Raw genomic sequence first — 21653 nt, forward strand, 5'->3', positions numbered from 1 at the left:
CTTTTCCTGTTTGTGTGTCCGCGCTACTTAACACTGATGTTGCTATTGGCTGACTACATCACGTGTCCTAAGCTCTGAATATCCTCTGTCATCGGCTGGCAAGATCACGTGACATGAGCTATGAGTGGATTACAAAAGTCCATCGCAATCTCGATTTCAATGCTTTGGAAAGTAACATGCGGTGTTTGGTGGAATTCAAATTTATACTTTCGTAATACGAAAATATGCAGCGTACATGTTGCTGTACATCAAAGATCTTTCCAAAACATGTCTTTTTCCCTGAGTTTTGTTTTCTAAAGTGCCGGGAAAGTCTACGCAGATGTATAAAACCATAACCATTCAAAGTATTGATAAGTTATACAGTTCCAAGAGAAAATGTACTGTCAAATAACAGGGAAAAAGTATGTTTTCACCCGGGAGAAAGTGTATTTTTAACCAGGAAATCTGGGAATTTTTTTTCCTTGTCCACATATACGCCCTGGTGAGGGTGATTCAGGGTGTATACGACCCGCGACATCTGGGAAAAACCCTGGAATTTTTTCATCCGGGAAAAACCCGGGAATTTTCTAGAATTCCGGGAATTTTTCATTGTTTTAGTTTTCAGTTAAATTTTTGTAACTTTGACTGGTAAGAACGAATACTCTAACAAAGAATATTACTGTATGTCGCTACTGCAGGATAATTCTGCAGCAATAAAACATGAACGAAAGTAAAACTTAAGTTGCAAAGGTTATGCACCATATAAAAGAACAAAACACAGTGTTCATACAAGCGTCTGCCAACAGCAAAATGTATCAAAGGCCTTAGGAATACTATGCAGTGTTTCATAACAACAGATTGCCTCTGATGAACGTGACGTCATAACTGTTTACATTAGATTCTTTCGAGCGGTTGCAAGCGAGCTTATGCGCATATGCAGTTGAGTCGCTTATGAGTAGTACCTTCTCCCGCTTTTGGTTACAGAAGTGTGGCAGTTAGCTGTATAAGCAATAGCAGCAAGCAGCCAGATGCTATCCGAAAAAATTTTACAGGTGCGCCTAAGCTGCCAGATTCACGTATGCCCAACAGGGCCAGGGGAAAACTGGGGTATCTCCCCTGGGTGCAGTTTCAGGGGGGACGGGGGGGGGGGGGGGGGGCAAATTCATATTATTGAGTAAAAGGACCTTGTTTCACAAAGCGCCTAGCATCCAGGACACATTGGTCTATCGATTTCTCATACGATTTTGAACGCATCCCTGTTAGTTTTGGAACATTTTTGATCAAATTCTATATTGATTTCGGAATGAATCGTAAGTTGATTTTTGAATGCGTGCATAGTGTACGTGATGTCTCTGCCCGTTACATCTAGAAATAAACTTTCCTGCAAACAAAAGGGGACAGGTCTACGTGCAGTACACGCTGTCGACTACTTTGACATTGCTGTGCAATTTCGTACACACGTAAGGGTAAATGACAATGGCTGTTTATGTGTTGACTGGGTTTGCAAATGATCAGCGTTGTTATAATTACTAGCGAATTCCATAGTTTCATACTACCAGAGTGGAAATAAACGACTAACAGGAATAAAAGGTTATGTATTGTCTTCTCAGTGATCCAAGAAAATGAAATTTTGGTAGAAAATTTTTGGCCAGACCGCTACACTGCTAAGGGCCAGTTATACAGTCTCCGGCCAGCAGCCGCTAAAGTTCTATTCTGGAGGTAGCGAGGAAAATGCGTTGTACGAACACGTAATAACGAATAACTGGAGAATAAACGCGGGATAACTAAACCGGTGATTGTGGCAGGTTTTGTGAAGTTAACCAGAGAATAAATTTTGACACTGGCAGGAATAGTTACAGAATTAATGATGACAAGATTGTTTGTTAGAACCAGGAAGGAGAAGAAACGGGGACTCCCACAAATTGCGGAACAATATGACGATTCCAAATTTATATACACTCCTGGAAATGGAAAAAAGAACACATTGACACCGGTGTGTCAGACCCACCATACTTGCTCCGGACACTGCGAGAGGGCTGTACAAGCAATGATCACACGCACGGCACAGCGGACACACCAGGAACCGCGGTGTTGGCCGTCGAATGGCGCTAGCTGCGCAGCATTTGTGCACCGCCGCCGTCAGTGTCAGCCAGTTTGCCGTGGCATACGGAGCTCCATCGCAGTCTTTAACACTGGTAGCATGCCGCGACAGCGTGGACGTGAACCGTATGTGCAGTTGACGGACTTTGAGCGAGGGCGTATAGTGGGCATGTGGGAGGCCGGGTGGACGTACCGCCGAATTGCTCAACACGTGGGGCGTGAGGTCTCCACAGTACATCGATGTTGTCGCCAGTGGTCGGCGGAAGGTGCACGTGCCTGTCGACCTGGGACCGGACCGCAGCAACGCACGGATGCACGCCAAGATCGTAGGATCCTGTGCAGTGCCGTAGGGGACCGCACCGCCACTTCCCAGCAAATTAGGGACACTGTTGCTCCTGGGGTATCGGCGAGGACCATTCGCAACCGTCTCCATGAAGCTGGGCTACGGTCCCGCACACCGTTAGGCCGTCTTCCGCTCACGCCCCAACATCGTGCAGCCCGCCTCCAGTGGTGTCGCGACAGGCATGAATGGAGGGACGAATGGAGACGTGTCGTCTTCAGCGATGAGAGTCGCTTCTGCCTTGGTGCCAATGATGGTCGTATGCGTGTTTGGCGCTGTGCAGGTGAGCGCCACAATCAGGACTGCATACGACCGAGGCACACAGGGCCAACACCCGGCATCATGGTGTGGAGAGCGATCTCCTACACTGGCCGTACACCACTGGTGATCGTCGAGGGGACACTGAATAGTGCACGGTACATCAAAACCGTCATCGAACCCATCGTTCTACCATTCCTAGACCGGCAAGGGAACTTGCTGTTCCAACAGGACAATGCACGTCCGCATGTATCCCGTGCCACCCAACGTGCTCTAGAAGATGTAAGTCAACTACCCTGGCCAGCAAGATCTCCAGATCTGTCCCCCATTGAGCATGTTTGGGACTGGATGAAGCGTCGTCTCACGCGGTCTGCACGTCCAGCACGAACGCTGGTCCAACTGAGGCGCCAGGTGGAAATGGCATGGCAAGCCGTTCCACAGGACTACATCCAGCATCTCTACGATCGTCTCCATGGGAGAATAGCAGCCTGCATTGCTGCGAAAGGTGGATATACACTGTACTAGTGCCGACATTGTGCATGCTCTGTTGCCTGTGTCTATGTGCCTGTGGTTCTGTCAGTGTGATCATGTGATGTATCTGACCCCAGGAATGTGTCAATAAAGTTTCCCCTTCCTGGGACAATGAATTCACGGTGTTCTTATTTCAATTTCCAGGAGTGTAAAAATTTCGTACTACTACTTTTAGATCTCGTGCTTCAGAAGCTAGAGAGTATGAATGAAATGTGAAACTGTATCACGACATAAAACTTTTTGCTTGTAGTAGGCCTAATAGGCATTTGATATTGGTACTTCGTGAATTATTTTCTGTCATGTTATAAAAATGACCATTTGTGCCAAAACAGTCTCGTTTCTTTGATGTGTGTAACAATTGCTGGAATATTAGACAGGCCTATTTCGTTTTATCTAGCATACAGTGACAAAATACACGTAATCAAATCGAGAAGCCACACCAGTCTTTGGTACTATTTGTATTAACAGCCTTTCTAGTGTTAGACAACGACATTTCGTTTTTTCATGTAGCAAAACGTTGACGAACTTTGATGAGGTAATAGATTCTTTCCTAGAAAGGAAAGCACGCCATGTAAAGTTGTAGCAAGATTAGAGAGAAAAAGTGCTAGAACTTCAGGATTGTAGAAATGTGTACTGTCTAGTTTGTCTCCTATCTTTACTGGTTTTATGTATCCTGTATTTAATTTTATGTCACACAAAACAGCAAGTTATTAGCTAATAGGCAATAAAGAGTGCAAATTTTCTAAAGAATTCTTGTTCTTCCGGTTACAAATAATCCCATCCACTATTAATTTTGAGTTTATTATTTTAAGAGGGGCAGGATGTCAAACTGGCTGACTGGGGCAGGAGAGGCACCACAGGACATTTTAAATTTCCACTGGCCTGAATATAGTTTGATGGCACCCATTACAAAGTATTACACGTCTGAATTTCACAGAGCGAAATACAGAGACGTGCGATGGAAAAATGCTGTGTGAAGAGGCGTGGCACTGCACTTCGGCACACTTATGACCAAATAACATGTCTTACGTTCCGTGAAACATATATGATTTATGTAGCAGACTCTTCAGAAAGATGTGCACTACGAAATGAAGCTTTTTGAAATGTCAATTTTTTTTTAAATTTTTGGCGTCCTGCCTCAAACGCTCGAGGGAGGGTGAGCGCCACTAACTAATATTGTCCCAGTTCGGAAATATCGTAGATCTCGACCTAATGCACAGAGCAGTCTGAGTTGTTGTGGGGAGATGGTAGCTCCACGTGACCCATGTTTAAGTGATTTTGTTGTTTCGTCTTCATTTATTGCTCTCATTTCAAATGAAAACAAAACGGATTTCTGTGGCCGGCAGCTATCAAGTGATTTAAAATTCATTCAAAAAATTACTGAAGGCTAAAATACACTCCTGGAAATTGAAATAAGAACACCGTGAATTCATTGCCCCAGGAAGGGGAAACTTTATTGACACATTCCTGGGGTCAGATACATCACATGATCACACTGACAGAACCACAGGCACATAGACACAGGCAACAGAGCATGCACAATGTCGGCACTAGTACAGTGTATATCCACCTTTCGCAGCAATGCAGGCTGCTATTCTCCCATGGAGACGATCGTAGAGATGCTGGATGTAGTCCTGTGGAACGGCTTGCCATGCCATTTCCACCTGGCGCCTCAGTTGGACCAGCGTTCGTGCTGACCGTGCAGACCGCGTGAGACGACGCTTCATCCAGTCCCAAACATGCTCAATGGGGGACAGATCCGGAGATCTTGCTGGCCAGGGTAGTTGACTTACACCTTCTAGAGCACGTTGGGTGGCACGGGATACATGGGGACGTGCATTGTCCTGTTGGAACAGCAAGTTCCCTTGCCGGTCTAGGACTGGTAGAACGATGGGTTCGATGACGGTTTGGATGTACCGTGCACTATTCAGTGTCCCCTCGACGATCACCAGTGGTGTACGGCCAGTGTAGGAGATCGCTCCCCACACCATGATGCCGGGTGTTGGCCCTGTGTGCCTCGGTCGTATGCAGTCCTGATTGTGGCGCTCACCTGCACGGCGCCAAACACGCATACGACCATCATTGGTACCAAGGCAGAAGCGACTCTCATCGCTGAAGACGACACGTCTCCATTCGTCCCTCCATTCACGCCTGTCGCGACACCACTGGAGGCGGGCTGCACGATGTTGGGGCGTGAGCGGAAGACGGCCTAACGGTGTGCGGGACCGTAGCCCAGCTTCATGGAGACGGTTGCGAATGGTCCTCGCCGATACCCCAGGAGCAACAGTGTCCCTAATTTGCTGGGAAGTGGCGGTGCGGTCCCCTACGGCACTGCACAGGATCCTACGGTCTTGGCGTGCATCCGTGCGTCGCTGCGGTCCGGTCCCAGGTCGACGGGCACGTGCACCTTCCGCCGACCACTGGCGACAACATCGATGTACTGTGGAGACCTCACGCCCCACGTGTTGAGCAATTCGGCGGTACGTCCACCTGGCCTCCCACATGCCCACTATACGCCCTCGCTCAAAGTCCGTCAACTGCACATACGGTTCACGTCCACGCTGTCGCGGCATGCTACCAGTGTTAAAGACTGCGATGGAGCTCCGTATGCCACGGCAAACTGGCTGACACTGACGGCGGCGGTGCACAAATGCTGCGCAGCTAGCGCCATTCGACGGCCAACACCGCGGTTCCTGGTGTGTCCGCTGTGCCGTGCGTGTGATCATTGTTTGTACAGCCCTATCGCAGTGTCCGGAGCAAGTATGGTGGGTCTGACACACCGTTGTCAATGTGTTCTTTTTTCCATTTCCAGGAGTGTATGTTATTAGTTTCAGATTTTGTTTCCACCTTTCTGACAGTCAAACATTAATCGCCTTGCAGAACAATGAAGTTTTTTTGTCGGTTTGTTAAAGAAAACGACTGTTATTAATCTTTTCTGCTGAGGCCAATTTATTTCAAACGAAGTGTTTAATTCCACACTCTTGGCTACTTTCAACTGTTTGCTGTATTTCAAGTTCACGGTTTCATCTTCTAGCACGTATGGTATTATGCTATATTAAAGAACCAAACATGAGATAATACGGTACTGGTATTTCAAGGAAATTTTCATTTGAATCTGGACCTAAGAATGTGTACTTTAAGCCAAATTATGCATTTTAGCATAGTTCACAAAATTCCCATGCTCTTGGAGTATGTCTTGTTTCTTTTATGAACTAATGTAAGATCTTTTGATGTTTTACACGTATGAATGTACGGGCTTCCTGCGTCATCGTAGCTGTGCAAGCGGGGCGACGCCGGTCATCTGGTACAACTGCTGAAACAAATCTAACAGGTCGCGGGAAAATATTCCAAATGGATGTTTGAAAAGCGTTATTTTCTAGTAAAGTAAATTTCCTTTTACAGAAGATGAACTCTGTGCGCGAATGTCCGATGAATTTGTTAAATCACAGAGCATTTGACTCTCATTCAAAAATCAAATCTTTGAGGATGACCATTTAGAATATTTTCGCGCCCAGATCAGACATTTATGTCGTTAAAAATTTTACTGGAACATTTGTGTGATGTATCTTAAAGTGTAACACCCGCAAAAAAGATCAACATTATGTGTGAAAGCTTTGCTTCTCTTGCAGCTTATTAATCCAACACTATACATGAAAGCTTTTCTTTTCTTATAGCAACACTATGTATATTAATTTAAACCATTACCTATTCCTGTTTGTGTGTTCGCGCTGCTTAACAGTGATGTCGCTATTGGCTGACTACATCACATGTCCTATACTCTGAATATCCGCTGCCATCGGCTGGCGAGATGGCTTGACACGACTGGCTTACAAAAGTGCATCGCAATCACGATTTCAATCCTTCGGAAAGTAACATGTGGTGTTTGGTGGAATTCGTATTTATAGTTTTGTAATACGAAAATATGCAGTGTTCATGTTGCTGCACATCAGACATCTTTCCAAAACGTGTTTTTTTCCCCGAGTTTCATTTTCTAAAGTGCCGGGAAATTCTACGCCGGCATATAAAACCACAACCATTGAAAGGATTGATAAGTTTTACAGTTCTGAGGAAAGGTATACTGTTACTTAACACGGAAAAAGTGTGTTTTCATCTGGGAGAAAGTGTATTTTCATCCAGGAGAAAGTGCATTTTTAACCGGGAAATCCGGGAATTTTTTTTTCCTCGTCCACGTATACACCATGCTGATTGCACGTGACACATGCAACACTAGTAGTGACGTAAATCTGCCTTGAATACTGAAACTGCTTACCATTGTGACATTCTGTTGTTTATCGTCAGTTATGCCGTCATGTGATGGTACTGTACCCTTGACACTTTATGAAGACCTGCATTTATTTCCAAGAAAAGTGCAAGTTGCTTTAAAAGTTGGAAAGCTACTCAAACTCGGACTGGCTTCCAACTTTGATGGATGACACAACTGACACCCAATCAGCTGACCATGTTTGAAGTCCGTGAGTTTCGTAGAGTGCCCCATTCTGCTCTCTCACGTGTCTAATGACTACTGAGGTCGCTGATATGGAGTACCTGGCAGTAGGTGGCAGCACAGTGCACCTAATGTGAAAAACGTATGGTTTTGGGGGTGTCCGGATACTTTCGATCACATAGTGTAGCACTACTTTACGGAAGACACTTGTCCCAGCTTTCTCTCCTCCTGCAACATTAATTTGTTACCCAAGCCACTAGGCTAGACCATTCTACCATCCACAGTATTCCACAGTATTACCATTGTTGATAGTTCAGCAGCAGTAGTAATAATTTTGTATTAATCACAAATTTGTTTGGAGCGTGAAATTAGGAGGAAATGTTTTCTCACCTGCATACTGCATTTTGGTTCATTCCCAGATGATTATCCCGGATTTTAGTGACATTTTGTGTGAAAATTTGCATATGTTTGCAACAAGCATCACTAAAGTTTTACTCTTGCAAATTCAGTACTTCAGGAGATATAGTCATTTATTTGACCCCATAGCGCAGCTATCGAACAGTGCATTCATGAAGACGTAATATGTCAGGCAATATTTTCTTGAAAGAAGCAAAGCCAGGCCATTTCATACACCTTTTTGCACTCTTTTAAGCAAAATAATAAAGATTTCCTGAACAATTTTAATATGAATCATTTGAAACAAAGTTGACAAAAAAAAGATACTCAAAAAAATGTGAATAACTTTTTATATCTCCGGAAGCAGTCTCGGGGTAAACCTGAAACTTTGCACGTATAAACATACCAATACAACGTCTTGTAAAATAAAATTTCATTCTCCTACTGTTTTCCAATAGTGCACAAGTTCAGGGCATCATTGGCAGTTTTTCAAAAAAATGCCAAAAGTGTCCATTTTTGGCCCACTGTTTCCAAAAAAAATTTGCTTCTAACTCTTCAAAACCATTTAAATTAGAAGTACTATGTTCTAAACTACCTAAAAAGTAGATTTGGTTTTGCAGTGCGAGTGTATAAGGCCCTAAAATATGATGACAAGGTGAAGGTGCACTGAAAGTGAACCCGTATTCCGCTGTTACTCAAATCAAATCTGACAACTTTTATTATGTTCTAAAGTTGTTTAGTACTCTCTGGGGAAGACAGTATCAAAAATATTGATGACAAGGAAACTTTAAAAAAAAGGGGGTCTTTGTGTCAAGACACATCGTGACGTATTTCGATCTGGTTTTCTTCTTTAATACAGATTGAAAATGGTTATAAATTTCACATTTTAACTGTGCATTACCAAGACAGAGGAGAATATGGTAGTAAAACTTGCGTAACAGCTACAGCACTTCTCATATACTGTATTTACCCAAATACTAGCCGACCCTCCATTTTTTGAAGAGGCTTCTTGAGAAAAAAAATTATTTTTCGTGTGTTATATCTAATCAAAATTACAAACTGCTTTACTGACAAAGTATAACATAAACATTTTAGCTAGTCTAAATTTGTACCATTTATCGATTGTCAACATGTTGATAGTATGAGGAGAAACAAAAAAGAAATTGTTTACATTTATTTTTATCTTCACTACCTTTTGAATTTACTAAGCGTGTCATCTGTGGTATCAATATTTTTAATCATCATCATCATCATCATCCTAATAGCACAGCTGTGAAATTTGTATCTTAGTTGTCACAAATATTTTCCTGTTTCTTCTGAATATGATGTGATTTCTGAAGTTCTGGTTATGGTGTGACTTGAGATCACAGATGTTTTTTGCCAAATACACTGCGGATTTCATTTCATTACTCACATGAGACAGTTACAATGTTTCTTGCATCCAACACATCGTCTGCCCACTGCTCGATGGGCTGTCTAGAACTAGCAGCTGGCACACCCGCTTTCATTCCTGCCATATCTTACAGTGAGATCTATAACATTGCTGCTGGAAACACATAAGTATGCCACTGACCACCATCCAGATTTTTTACAGTTTCCTGCAGAAATATATACTATTGGGTATTCGTCCAGTTTTAAAGTCGGTTCAAATAGATTCAAGCAAATTGATTTAAACATGGTAGATATTTAAAAAAGGCCATAGTACGTGGTATAGGTTCCCTTGGTTGGCAGCACAATGAAATTTGCTACCCACTCACCTCTTACTTTCCCTCTTACCTTAGTTCTCTGCCAAGGCAGTGTCACTGTTCGCCTGCTAAACTTTCAGAAACTATGAAACGCGTGCGGCATTATCCGGCATTATCTTCTACAATGCGTGTTTTATGTAACACAAATTAATACATAATTAAAACTTCGCTATCATGATTCAGTCCAATTCTGAAACTCTTGCTCGTCCCACAATTTAGTCGGTACTATCTCCACGACGGGTCTTGCCACTGTAATTTATTCTCGCAATAACTATTACAGTCAGTTTAATATGATTTATTCCATTTTTTTAAACCTTAATTCTATATTAAATTTTTCTTCTTCTTTCATCTACATGTCACCGTCTTGTTCTAAAGCTGATTAAAAAGCGGGTGGCCTTTTTACCCTGTATTATAATACATGAACAGCAATCCAATTTCTCATTTTCAACTTACTTGGTAAATCATTGCAGTATCTCATAACTAAATAAATTATTGACATGGGATTCCCAATCAAGTAATGTTTTTTGAAGGACAACGTTTTTGCCTTTCAGTGTTATATTTACTTAAAAATCAGCATAAATATATGTATACAATAGCCACACATGTATGAGAACTTTTATTGTAAACCTGTTCAAATATGGCAAGAGTTTGTGAGATGATAGAATTTAATGCTAAGTCCTGCATCTTACAAAATTTTCAAATTTTAATCAGAGCAATAGAGTGTTGTAGTGACAAGTTAATAGTTTCTCGTGTGTTTTTTGTACGAGCGACATGTCGTTCAAATATCACTATTGTTCAGGGAGGTCGATGCTGTATTGAACGCTACTGTGTATTGGGAAATCTCGAGCCTGTTCGGGCTGGGTGTCTTGTGCACAAACTGACCTTCCAAGTTCTTCAAAATAAATCTACATGTGCCCTCAGTAGCCAAAGTTTCATCAGTAAATGTTAGACAGCCACTGTATCAATCTACTAAAAGAAGTAAAACTGTTGAAGTTAGGAGCAGTAGTTTAATCTGGGGATATAAGATGACCCTGTATTTTCCTAATTATGAATTTGGGCTAAACCTCATCTTATAATCGGATAAATACAGTAGTGTAAATTTTGGTGACATTCATAGCAGTCTTCCTGGCTTTTTTTGGAATGGATTCATGTTATATAAAATTATTAGTATGTCTTTTAATTGTTGTAATGCTATTGATCTGCTAGTTTAATTGCAATTTAAGGTGGTGTGTAACTCTGTGTTGGCGTAGTTTGCGGTTTAAGTGCAACATTAGCTTACTGATGAAAAAATGTATAAATTGTTGCTCTAGTCCATGGTGGCTTAAGCACTGTTGGTTCCTTTGAAGGTGCGTTTACAATTGTGCACCCTGCGGCTAGTTGCCGTGCATTTGTAGCTTGCATCACACGGAAGTGGAGGTGCCCAATGTGCACACAGGTGTGAATGGACTTGCTCACATGCACATGTTGGGAAGAGGCATGCAACCTACACATGTGCCTCTATTTGTGTGTGGGGCAAGCAGTCACATGGCAACTTGGTGCAAGGCGCATGGCTGTAAAAACACATTTAAAATGAGAAAACCAGTGTCCCCATTGCAATAGGGGCCACACCTGATGGCTGTGCAACAGCAGCCTCAGGTGGGTTTCCTTATCACAGGTTCCCCAGCCTCATAAGGGTTTCTTTACACTGAATCCCAAGCCTGATGATACATTTCTGTAGGTGTCTTGAGGCCAAAGGTATAAGTGGTCTCTTGAAGGGTCTTAAGCTTATGTTTATTTGAAGCTATGTGAATTTTTAACTTGTTTCATTTATTTGCCGTAAAATGTCATTTTCATTTATTTGCCGTAAAATGTCATGAGGAAAACTCTACTGCCAGCCAGAGGATGTCACTGATGAGAATGTTTGGGAAGAAATTTTGATAAGACAGAACCCAAAACTACACTTCTCAAATGTGTCTACCACAGATTATTATTAGAGCCACAAAAAATAGAGAAAACTATTCTCTCTATTGGTTTCTGTATCAAACTTTATTCTTTACAAAATGAATTTTGTAGAGATGTCTAAAAAAACAAAGACTACCTATATTTGTAGTTTTTCTCACAAAAACCTCATTTCCCAGTCACGAGGACTTCTGATGTTACCTTCCGCAGAGAGTACTGAACAATTCTAGAACATAAGTGGGCCCATTTTCAATAACTACCATCTTGCTGTTCTTTAGAGCTTTATATGCTTGCATTGCAAAATCAGATCTAGTTTTTAGGTGTTTTAGAATATAGTCTTTCTAATGAAAATGGTTTAAAAGTGTTTCCCGAAGATTTATTTTTGCAAAAGTGGACCAAAAATGGCTGTTTCTGACATTTTTAGAAAATCATCCAGTTTGCCCTTAATTTTTAAACTATTGGGAAGCAATTGGAGAATGAAGTTTTATGTTCTAAGACCTTATATTGGTAAGTTCATACATGCAAAGTTTCATGTTTATACTCCAATTACTTTCAGAAGTAGAGAAAGATAAACTTCACATTGTTTTAAGCATCTGTTTTTGTCAGCGGACTTTGCATCAAATGATCCATATTATAATTGATCAGGAATTATTATTATTATTATTATTATTATTATTTCGCATAAGAGAGAGCGAAAAGGTGTATGAGATAGCCTAGTTTTGTTTCTTTTTAGAAAATATTGCTGGCCATATTACGTCTGAAAGTTACCGAAAATTCACAGATGCACTGTTGGTAACTGCACTATGGGGTCAAACAAATGACTGAATCTCCAGAAGTATTGAATTGGCAAAAGTAAAACTTTAGTGATGTTCATTGGAACCATAAGTTTTAACAAAATCCGTAATGGTCATGCAGGAAATTTTTCCGAAATTAGACAATGTGGAATGGAATGGCCCTTTTGTATTTTTGTCAATCGAAAATAGAGCTTAGATTTAATGCTAAGATTGTGACATTTGGTAAGGTGACTAGATTATTGCGATTGCTGGTGCTGTGCCAGATGTAATGTTTATGTTTACCACATCTGTGAGTATTATTTATGAGACCCTTGTGCATAGATGTTGTGGTGGTTCATTGTGATTGTTTTGACTCTGGATTCCGCAGTTTTCTATGAGTTTCTGTATCCGATACATTCTAAACAGTGAGAACTAGCTCGTCACATAGTTTCTAGGTTGTGAAGTGTGAGTGAAAATGAATAATGTAAATAATTTCTAAGGTATAGACTTTTTCCATCTAACTGATGAGGAGAAGCTTGCAGGAAAGAGACTAGTAATTCCATTATCATTTTAAATATTGTGCGAAATATTAATGCTGGAAATCAGCGGTTTAAGAGAACATTTAGACGGACATTTATAAAAGCAGGGGTTATGTGGTCGTAAAGTTAAAAATGCATTATTCTGCATCCCATGCATGTTGTTTGGTGGGGAACCCTCGTGGACGAAATTCAAAGTTGCAGCCATAAATAATCTTGAGTACCAAAGTGAATAAGCATGAATCTTAAGCTGTTCACATACGAAATTGTTTAAGACTGGCACTTTTTGGAACTGTCAGTGTAGATGTACAGTTGGATAGTGCATATGGAAGAAAAATCTTGGAGTGTAACGAAGGACTTTGGCGTAATGTGTATGTGATGAATATTTTAATAAATTGTGTTTGTTTCTGTGGTTCCTTTGATTGCCGTAAGGGGTCGTGATGAAACTGAACAGTCATCAAACCCTGATGTGTTTTTAGAGGACTGGACTGATTAAAATTAATGCTGAATTGGATCAGCATTAGGATAAGGCAACTGTTCTCAAAGGAACATGTAAAACATCTCAAAATGGTTTTTGCAAATTATGTTGGAGTTACGTCATGAAGAAATTTCCAAGCAAACTAGGGAATTCAAAATTTTAGCTGTTATAGCAGATGAAACTAGAAATATATCAAATGTATTACAGATGGCAGTTGTAACTGTGACACATTGAGAGGTAAACCAGTAGAAAGGTTCTGGAGTTTGTCTACCTTTCCAAACATGACACTGATGTTATTATGCAAACAGTATACTGTTGCAATCGACCGCGACTGTAAACAAATGAGAACTTAGACTGCCTGAGGATTGAGAAGTGGTGCAGGGGAATAATTCCCTCTTGCAGGGTTGCCATCCTACAACCGCATTCTTTGCGTCCATGAAAGTAGAACTGACATAACGGTCATAGGGATCACTGATTTCTTTTGTTGTGACGAGAGTCGCATTCAAATCCCTTTACCAACCAGAATTAGTCTCTTCACTCATTTCAAAAGAAGAAGAGAACAAGCAATTTGCAATACAAAGCAAATTGGGGTACACAAATCATTTGGTAGTGCCTACAGCACAATTGTTGGCTGTGGTTGGCACTGGCAGTTCAGATCCAGCCTCTACCATTATGTTATGCTGCCACAAATAAAAACACTCCCCAATACAGTGTCTGCATTCTAGCTGGAGGTTTGCTAGAAGAATTATACAAACAAAAAATAAATGAAACACCCCAAAAATTATCTGCATAGGTGGGGCATCCCTTATTGCTGATTCACTATCTTTTGTGAAAAGATTCTATCCTAATGCAGAACATGTTCGATGCTACACCGATCAAGTTAATCTTATAATGAGCAAAGTGGTATCAATCAACCGCAACATAATTTTTTTTTTTTCAGCGAATATGTGCCTTCTTCTCAAACAGTCCACAGCGGACTGCAATCCTTGATGAGGTGGTAAGAAAGCATCTGCTTCGATCGTTTCCTAGTAGGTGGAATTTTCAATCTCAATCTGTAAAGACAGTTCATGACTGCAAGAAAGGTACAATTGAGTGTATGAATTGCGTATTGGAAGGGTACTCTACGATGAGTGAAACTACAGTTTGTCAGGCTCCAGGTCATAAAATTTTTTTCCAGTTGTTGCTTTAATTATTGATTTGAAGCCATTGGTAAAGTCATGCTATTAGTCGAAGCGCTCTTCAGTCAGCTGCAGCATAGAGACATTAAATGTGTGCTCTGCCCATAAGATCATTTCAGCATTTAAAATAAATATTATTAAGATCTAAGAAGAAATTGACATCACCAGTGGTAATGAATCTACTGATTGGTTAATGAAGGAAAAGAAACTGGACAAGACTGAGTGGAAAAAAGAAGAAAAGGTGGTGTGTGATGTGATAATTTCTGAGGCTAAAGGTGGTTTTAGTTTCTCGACCATCTTGTAGCTTCATCATTGTTTCTTCTAGAAAAGTTTCCTTTGTACTTTTCTTAATTTCCTGAAGATATCTTAAATGAAGTGTGTTCAGGTGTGTGTTTTTTGATAAGCTGAAACTACATCATGAACTAACACAAGGATTTAGACTACTCTCTGGGGCTGTTAGTCTAGCAGAGTTTATAATAAGCAGTAGCCCAGAGAAGACATTTCCTCATAGATATGGATCAAAACAGAAAGGTGCGTTTTAACTTTGAAAAATAAAATCATTGTTACACGAATCTATAAGCCATGGAATAATGTTAGCTTTCCCATTGAAAAGCGATCTTGTGATTGAGATACCAGACTTCAGTCAGTGGATAACTTACTACTTCGTATCAGTGAAAAGCAGGAGGGCAAATTTTCAGTACAAGTGAGGTAAAAATAAGTGTACTTATATAATTTGTCTCTTATTTCTAGTCTTTTAAATGACAGGTGTATTTTAGGTCTACAAGAAATGTAGCTCATCAAGTAATATTATTGTTTTACTAGATATTCGATAACTCCCAGCATGCTCTTTGCCACAAACATTTTTAATCATAGATATATCTCTCATCGTTTTATGGGATTGTAAATTGGAGTTAAAAAATTGTATTTTGTAACCTTTGTACACCATGAATTCTAATGGTGTTTAGAATATAAGGTGCCAAGGTAAAGAATTTTCTTCCATGCAAGCATCTCATATAAAAATGCAACATTAAAACTTTGGTGCAACTATCTCCAGCTGCTACTGATCCTCTGGGGAGGGAGAGAGACGAACGTCTTGAGTGAAGATGCCACTATGAGAAAGAACATTGTAGGCTCATTTGACTGTTAGAAATGTTTTGGTGAATGTTTTTGAGGGAAGTCTCAATTTCTAATTATCATTTGTCAACTACTTCAATTCACAAACATGTCGGATGCAAACATTACTGTGAAGATGACAAATTAGTGACTGAAAAAAACAAAGACAGGGAAGAGCGAAATCATAGCAAGCAAGTATGAAAAACAAGTTTTAAAAAGAAAAAAGTAAATACTGAACATGGTGAGCAGGTACTGAAGGAAATGAAAGACGAAGATAAGACAAAAGATCGATTGTTGATGGATTATTGGATGATGTAGACAAATACTTCAAAGAAGTAAGTCCCAAGCAGTGTTGGAGATTGTTACAAAAGTGAGGGAGTCAAGAAAATTAAAAACATAGGAAAGGAAAGAAGCAAAAACAAGGTGATACATAATGACCTAATTTTGTAAAGAAAGCTAGATGACGTGCTACATTACATTTAGAAATTAAAAGTTGTAAACTTTTTGTATTACTCTGAAAATGGTACTGTGCAGCTTCACTTTAAAGCATTTTCTAGTTTTTGATCTATTTGTGCTGAATAGAAACATGTCAGTATTACTATAATAAAGTGCAATGATTTCCCTTATTAATTCTCATTATTATTGTATGTAAATTGTAATAGTTTTATATGTTGATTACAATTAAAATAATAAATAATTGTGAGATGACTGGCATCAAGGATAGTGGAGGCCAGATTTAAAAAAGAAAAATCCTGCTCCTTGTTCATTCATAGTGATAAATGTGAGTCGGTGGTTAGTCATTTTATTGTGTCCAAATCAGAAAGTCAGTTTTTTTAGGCAGGATAGTCAATAAGTCAGTAACTTTAGTGTCAGGTTTGGCTTCCAGTGGTCAATTTACTGTTTTTGTTGTTGTTGAAGAAGGCAAGATTGCAACTTCAGATTTGTACTTAGGAGTTTATCGTCCAGTCTTTTTTTGAATGCACCAAGAATTATGATAACAAACTAACTCACTGTCCAGAAAAATCTAAATCTCTGGTTCTGATATTTCCTGTCAAGCTCTGTGATTTCTTCCTTTTCCTGAAATCATTTCCGACCATCTTATTTGTCTCTCCAAAGTAGCTGTTTGTGCATAAGACTAGTGCTGAAAAAGACGTGAAATAAGTATAACACAAAGATTTTCATCAACAGATGCATAAGTGCATGTACTTTAGGAAGGTGTGAAGACATGTGTTTCTAAAGATAAGTAAAGTAAGTCTTAAAACAATCTTAGTGCCCATTGTACAACAGCTGCATGTGTCATCTCTCATCATATTTTCTGAAGAGTTTTTCTAAATGTATTCATACTAGATATTTCATGTATTATTCAAAACATGCTACATGTCCATGAAGATGTAGTCATTCCATATAGAAGTCAAATGTCTAGTACTTCAGGTAGAAACATTAAAAAAGTGAAGGTGGAACATTGTCATGGCTTTGGACACTAATTAGTTACCTTCATCCTCACTGCATGTGGATTTCTTATCCCTGGGGTCTGAGTGACCTGACCTTCATTTTAAACATACTGCAACATATCCCACTCCACTCCATGTGGAAAGAACTAATAGTTCCAAAGCTAGGATAGTGTTGACACTTCTACTTATATATGTATCTGTGTATAATATTGAGCATCTCACCTCCTGATGGGAAATATTGGCCAGCAGTTCCGTTTCACAATATTGTTGTTTACTCAGTAGAATTTTGCTTTGATGTATTCATTCCATCTAGATAACCTATTCAGTTTAATTTTTCTCATAGTAAGTAAGATAGTCATTGGTATTTAGTTTCATACAAGTGACATTGGTTACAGGTAGCCGAAGGAATGTATGAAGAATTTGAACGCGATGACAAATTAAATATTGGAATTACAATAGCACCTGATAATATCGAGATTGCACCTTCACCAAAACGAAGTCGTAGCACTGTCCAAGGTAACTACATTTACCGGCAGCTATCTGATAGTGGCTCCTCGAGGCAGAAGGAACCACAATTCCTGAGGACTGCTTCAGCTGCATTAGTCAAACTTGAAAACCCATGAAGAGAACAGTTTCATAGTGTCGTACTGTAATGTTTCCCATGCCAGTGTTACTATCTTGCAGGTCTGACACAAATTGTGAAGTTTTGATACTTGTACAGCACTGAATACATATTTATAACAACAGTAGCACATACAATGTGGTGTGTTTTACAAACATATATTTTTGTTTATTATTCTCTTAGGTATGTTAAATCGTGCTCTTAAAATATTCAGTTACAATGTTGCAGCATTTGCTTTTTTGTAAGGTATTTAATAATGTTGAGAATCCAATTCTGAGCAACTGTGTGATAATTCTGGTGTTATAAGAGAATTTACAGCCTCTTTAATGGCAGGTGAGTATAATCTTTATTGGACAAAGTTGTACTAAAAGTACATCAGATGTACATAGTTTTATATACATATATTTTTTATTTTTAAATGTGACATAAATGTTACTTTTTTAAAGCATATTGATGTAAATGTGTTTTGGTGCAACATATACTATGAGCAAGGTTTACTGGCCAGGGAAATTACATTCTCGTGGCTGAACAATTTACAATTTATATGAATAGTTGTAAGATTTTTCCTTTCAAATGATTTTTGTAAATAGTGAAACTGACAGTATTTACACATGTCTACTGAATAGTTTTACAGTAAAGTTGTGCAACTTTATTCAGAGGCCTCTGTGGTGTCCAGTCTAGAAATCATAGGGGTGCATGCTTGAGTAGAAACGTTCTTAGAAGTGAAATTGCAGCTGCACGAGTATGTTTGAGTATTTGTAAGTAATATTGGAAATGTTCTGTAGTAATATATTTTACAGTGTTCTGCCTTCCAGTAAAAATGTACAAATTTTATAGATTAGTATCCATAAATAGTTACTTGTATCTTGTGCTATGATGGTGACTTTCATATTTTCAATATGTAGATAGGTTGTGAAGCAGTATCTCTTTCATTATCATACAAAAGCTATCTGACAATTATTTGTGGCAGTACAAAATATGTACCTATAAGCAAAACGAATTTTAGAGTAGCAGTTGAATTTTGTTTTTTGAATTGTAAGTATTAGACATAATTAGTGTGCCTATACGTGTGTGGTTATATCATCAAAACATCACTTAAAGAATTCCTGTGTTTTATGGTTTTAGTGAGAAATCCTGTGTGTGTTATGGTTTTCTTGAATTTCCAACTGTTAAGTTCCAAGTTGGCTGAATGGTACTAAAAAAGTGATGATGGGAAATAAACATGATGAGTTTTTAAAGTTTTACAACTAATATGCTAAGTGAAGTTGTGTGTGTAGTGTTTGTATGCTGGATATTAATCTAAATTCAGTCTGCCTTTGAAATCATTCTCTTGTTTATGATAATGTTATAAAAGTGGTGTTGCGAAAAATGCGGCTCATGGAGTTTAGTGCCAGGAAAACATAAATTAAGTATTTTAAAAGCTCATCCATTATAAAGATGATTGATTACCTGTTTCCTGATGATCACTCTGTATTAAAAGCTTTCATTAATTTAATATGTCCTTGTATTCAACAAAGTTTCCAGCTTCATCATGCTGTTAATGACTTATGTGATGATTCAAGATAGTGACAAAATGCATAGCTTTTGCTATTTCACTTGTTGGTATAAACTTGGGTTAAGGAACCGTATAGCAGGAAATTGGGGTCTAGGGATACACACCTATAAAAGTAAACAAATGGAAATATCTGTGTAATCTACCATAAGTAGCTAACCAGTATGTTTAAATGACCCATGGTGAGTTCAGAAAGAAGGTTGAATTCACACATAATATAGTAAAACATTGTTTTATGGTCTCCAAAAGGGCTCATAAAATGGGAACAGTGTATGTGGGAAAATGGTAGGTGTGGATTTTTCAGAAACCACCTGTATGGATAGCTGTCTTTTACAAAATTATTATTCTGCAGAAAACCCTTAACCCTTTCACTGCTGCTGATGAGCTCTTTGCATTCTGTGCTGAGGCTGCTTTTGTTATGCCTGTACTGCTTGCCAAAGGCTCATGCCTGTGCTGAGAGACAGCACTCCAACCGATATGAGATATTTATCATCCAATTTTTTGAAAACTAATTGATGAAAGAAATTGATTTTTACACATCTTACTGTCTGATATCTTCACTCCATAAAGGTCTGAATTTCTTGTCATTACCCATCATAGTTACTGTGCTACATAAGAGTAGGTGAAACATCCTGCAAAATTTTAAAGGTTTTTGTAGGTGTAAAAATATGGTTGATTTTACCTCATACATTGCAATGAATGAAATGTAGATATCTAAATTTTATTTAAAATTGAGAGTAGAACAAAACCTCATTTCGTTATTGACTTATTGGGTTTTATATCCGAAGGACAGGTTGGGTTTTATATCCGAAGGACAGTCGTGCGTGACACCCCCATTCGTGTCCTTGCGCATCATGAATTATGTAGTCATAGTAACTGTCGTATCGCGCAAGTGATTCAGAATATCAAAACTAGGTTTTCTGCATGTGAAACCATGCAGTGAGGCATGTGTTGTATGATAAATACTTAAAACTCTTTATGCACCAATATATATGGAAGTAACTCGGCTTTAACAGTGAGAGGTCGGCAATTCGGGACGCATTTAGACATCCATAGCACTGTAGGTAGACCCAAGTATTGCACCTATACACATCCACAACACCTGGGGAACAGTGTAGCAGGGTGTGTATACACACCCACAGCAGCAAAAGGGATAATCTTTAATTGCAGTGTAGCAATTTTTTGGATGAGAATTCAATCGAAACACTAGTTTTATTGTTTCTACTTGCTAGCATGCATATATGTGTCCAGCATACATACCCGTCTACTATCCACCTCTAGCACATCTGTTGCCCTGAAACATTATGTTGCTGAAGAAAAGTGCCTGAAACTAAAATTATTGTAGTGAGAATTCGACATAACATTTAATAGAGCACTATCACTAAAAATCATAAAAAAGTGATACAAATGCAGCAAACTACTTGTAAAGAAAGTAACTTGTAGTTAAGATGCATTTTAGCAGCAGTATGTTTTCTTCCTGAAGAAGCACAAGTAATTATCTTATTCATAGTGAAATAGCAGTTGTTCTTGCACCTTCTTATGGGTTAAACTGTGGAATAATTTTTGGAGTAGTGACTGTGGTAATATTTGTAATTATAGTCTAATTTTATGAGGAAGGAATTTAATCTAATAAGGAACAATGGAGGGAGATAAAATGTGTCATGACTTTGGTAAAAAAAGTTTGATAGAGGAAGCTACTAAACAAAATGTTTCTAGTAATAATGCAAGTGGTATAGACGATGATATATGAAGAACTAAAAACCCTCTTCTGATAGTAGGGAGTTTAAATATAACAAAGAACTGTCAGTACATTAAAGAATATGAATATAAGTGTATGAAATTGTAATACATCCTGGTAATTTTCATGATGCCCGTGTTCCCATCTCCATGGGATTGACATCAAATTGAAATTACAGTTCTGCACATTTACTTGTCCCTGTGATAAACAATGGTAAAGCAAGTAAGCTTCAGACCAGTATTCTCAGCACCAGAACCCTAGTGAAACAAATGAAATGTTTAACCAGTTATTAGACCAAATGGTATATTAGAAAAAGGGGGGAAGGGGTTGATGAAGGATGTGAAAGAATGATTTTGTTATAATCTTGAAATGTTTATTGCAGTCTGGCTTTCAGCTTCCATTGAATTGGAAAATAAAACAATTATGTATTGTTTGCTGGTAGTCAGTTTTACAAAGTCTGTGTAAATATTGTGATAATACT

At 38.9% G+C, this 21653-nt stretch overlaps 1 protein-coding gene across 3 annotated transcripts in view; it reads left to right on the forward strand.

Moving 5' to 3' along the window:
* LOC126470631 (forkhead box protein A2-B) overlaps nt 1–18019 on the forward strand; it is an 83345-nt gene extending 65326 nt beyond the window's left edge. For 2 of the 3 annotated variants that reach the window (XM_050098606.1, XM_050098607.1), the window contains one exon: nt 17656–18019. In XM_050098606.1, coding sequence (XP_049954563.1) covers nt 17656–17883 — 228 coding nt within the window. In that variant the 3' untranslated portion in view covers nt 17884–18019. The remainder of the gene's footprint in view (nt 1–17655) is intronic. The other variant, XM_050098608.1, reaches the window with a different exon arrangement.
* The last annotated feature ends 3634 nt before the right edge of the window (nt 18020–21653 follow it).

This window comes from Schistocerca serialis, chromosome 3 (genome assembly GCF_023864345.2).
Source record: "Schistocerca serialis cubense isolate TAMUIC-IGC-003099 chromosome 3, iqSchSeri2.2, whole genome shotgun sequence".
NCBI lineage: Eukaryota > Metazoa > Arthropoda > Insecta > Orthoptera > Acrididae > Schistocerca > Schistocerca serialis.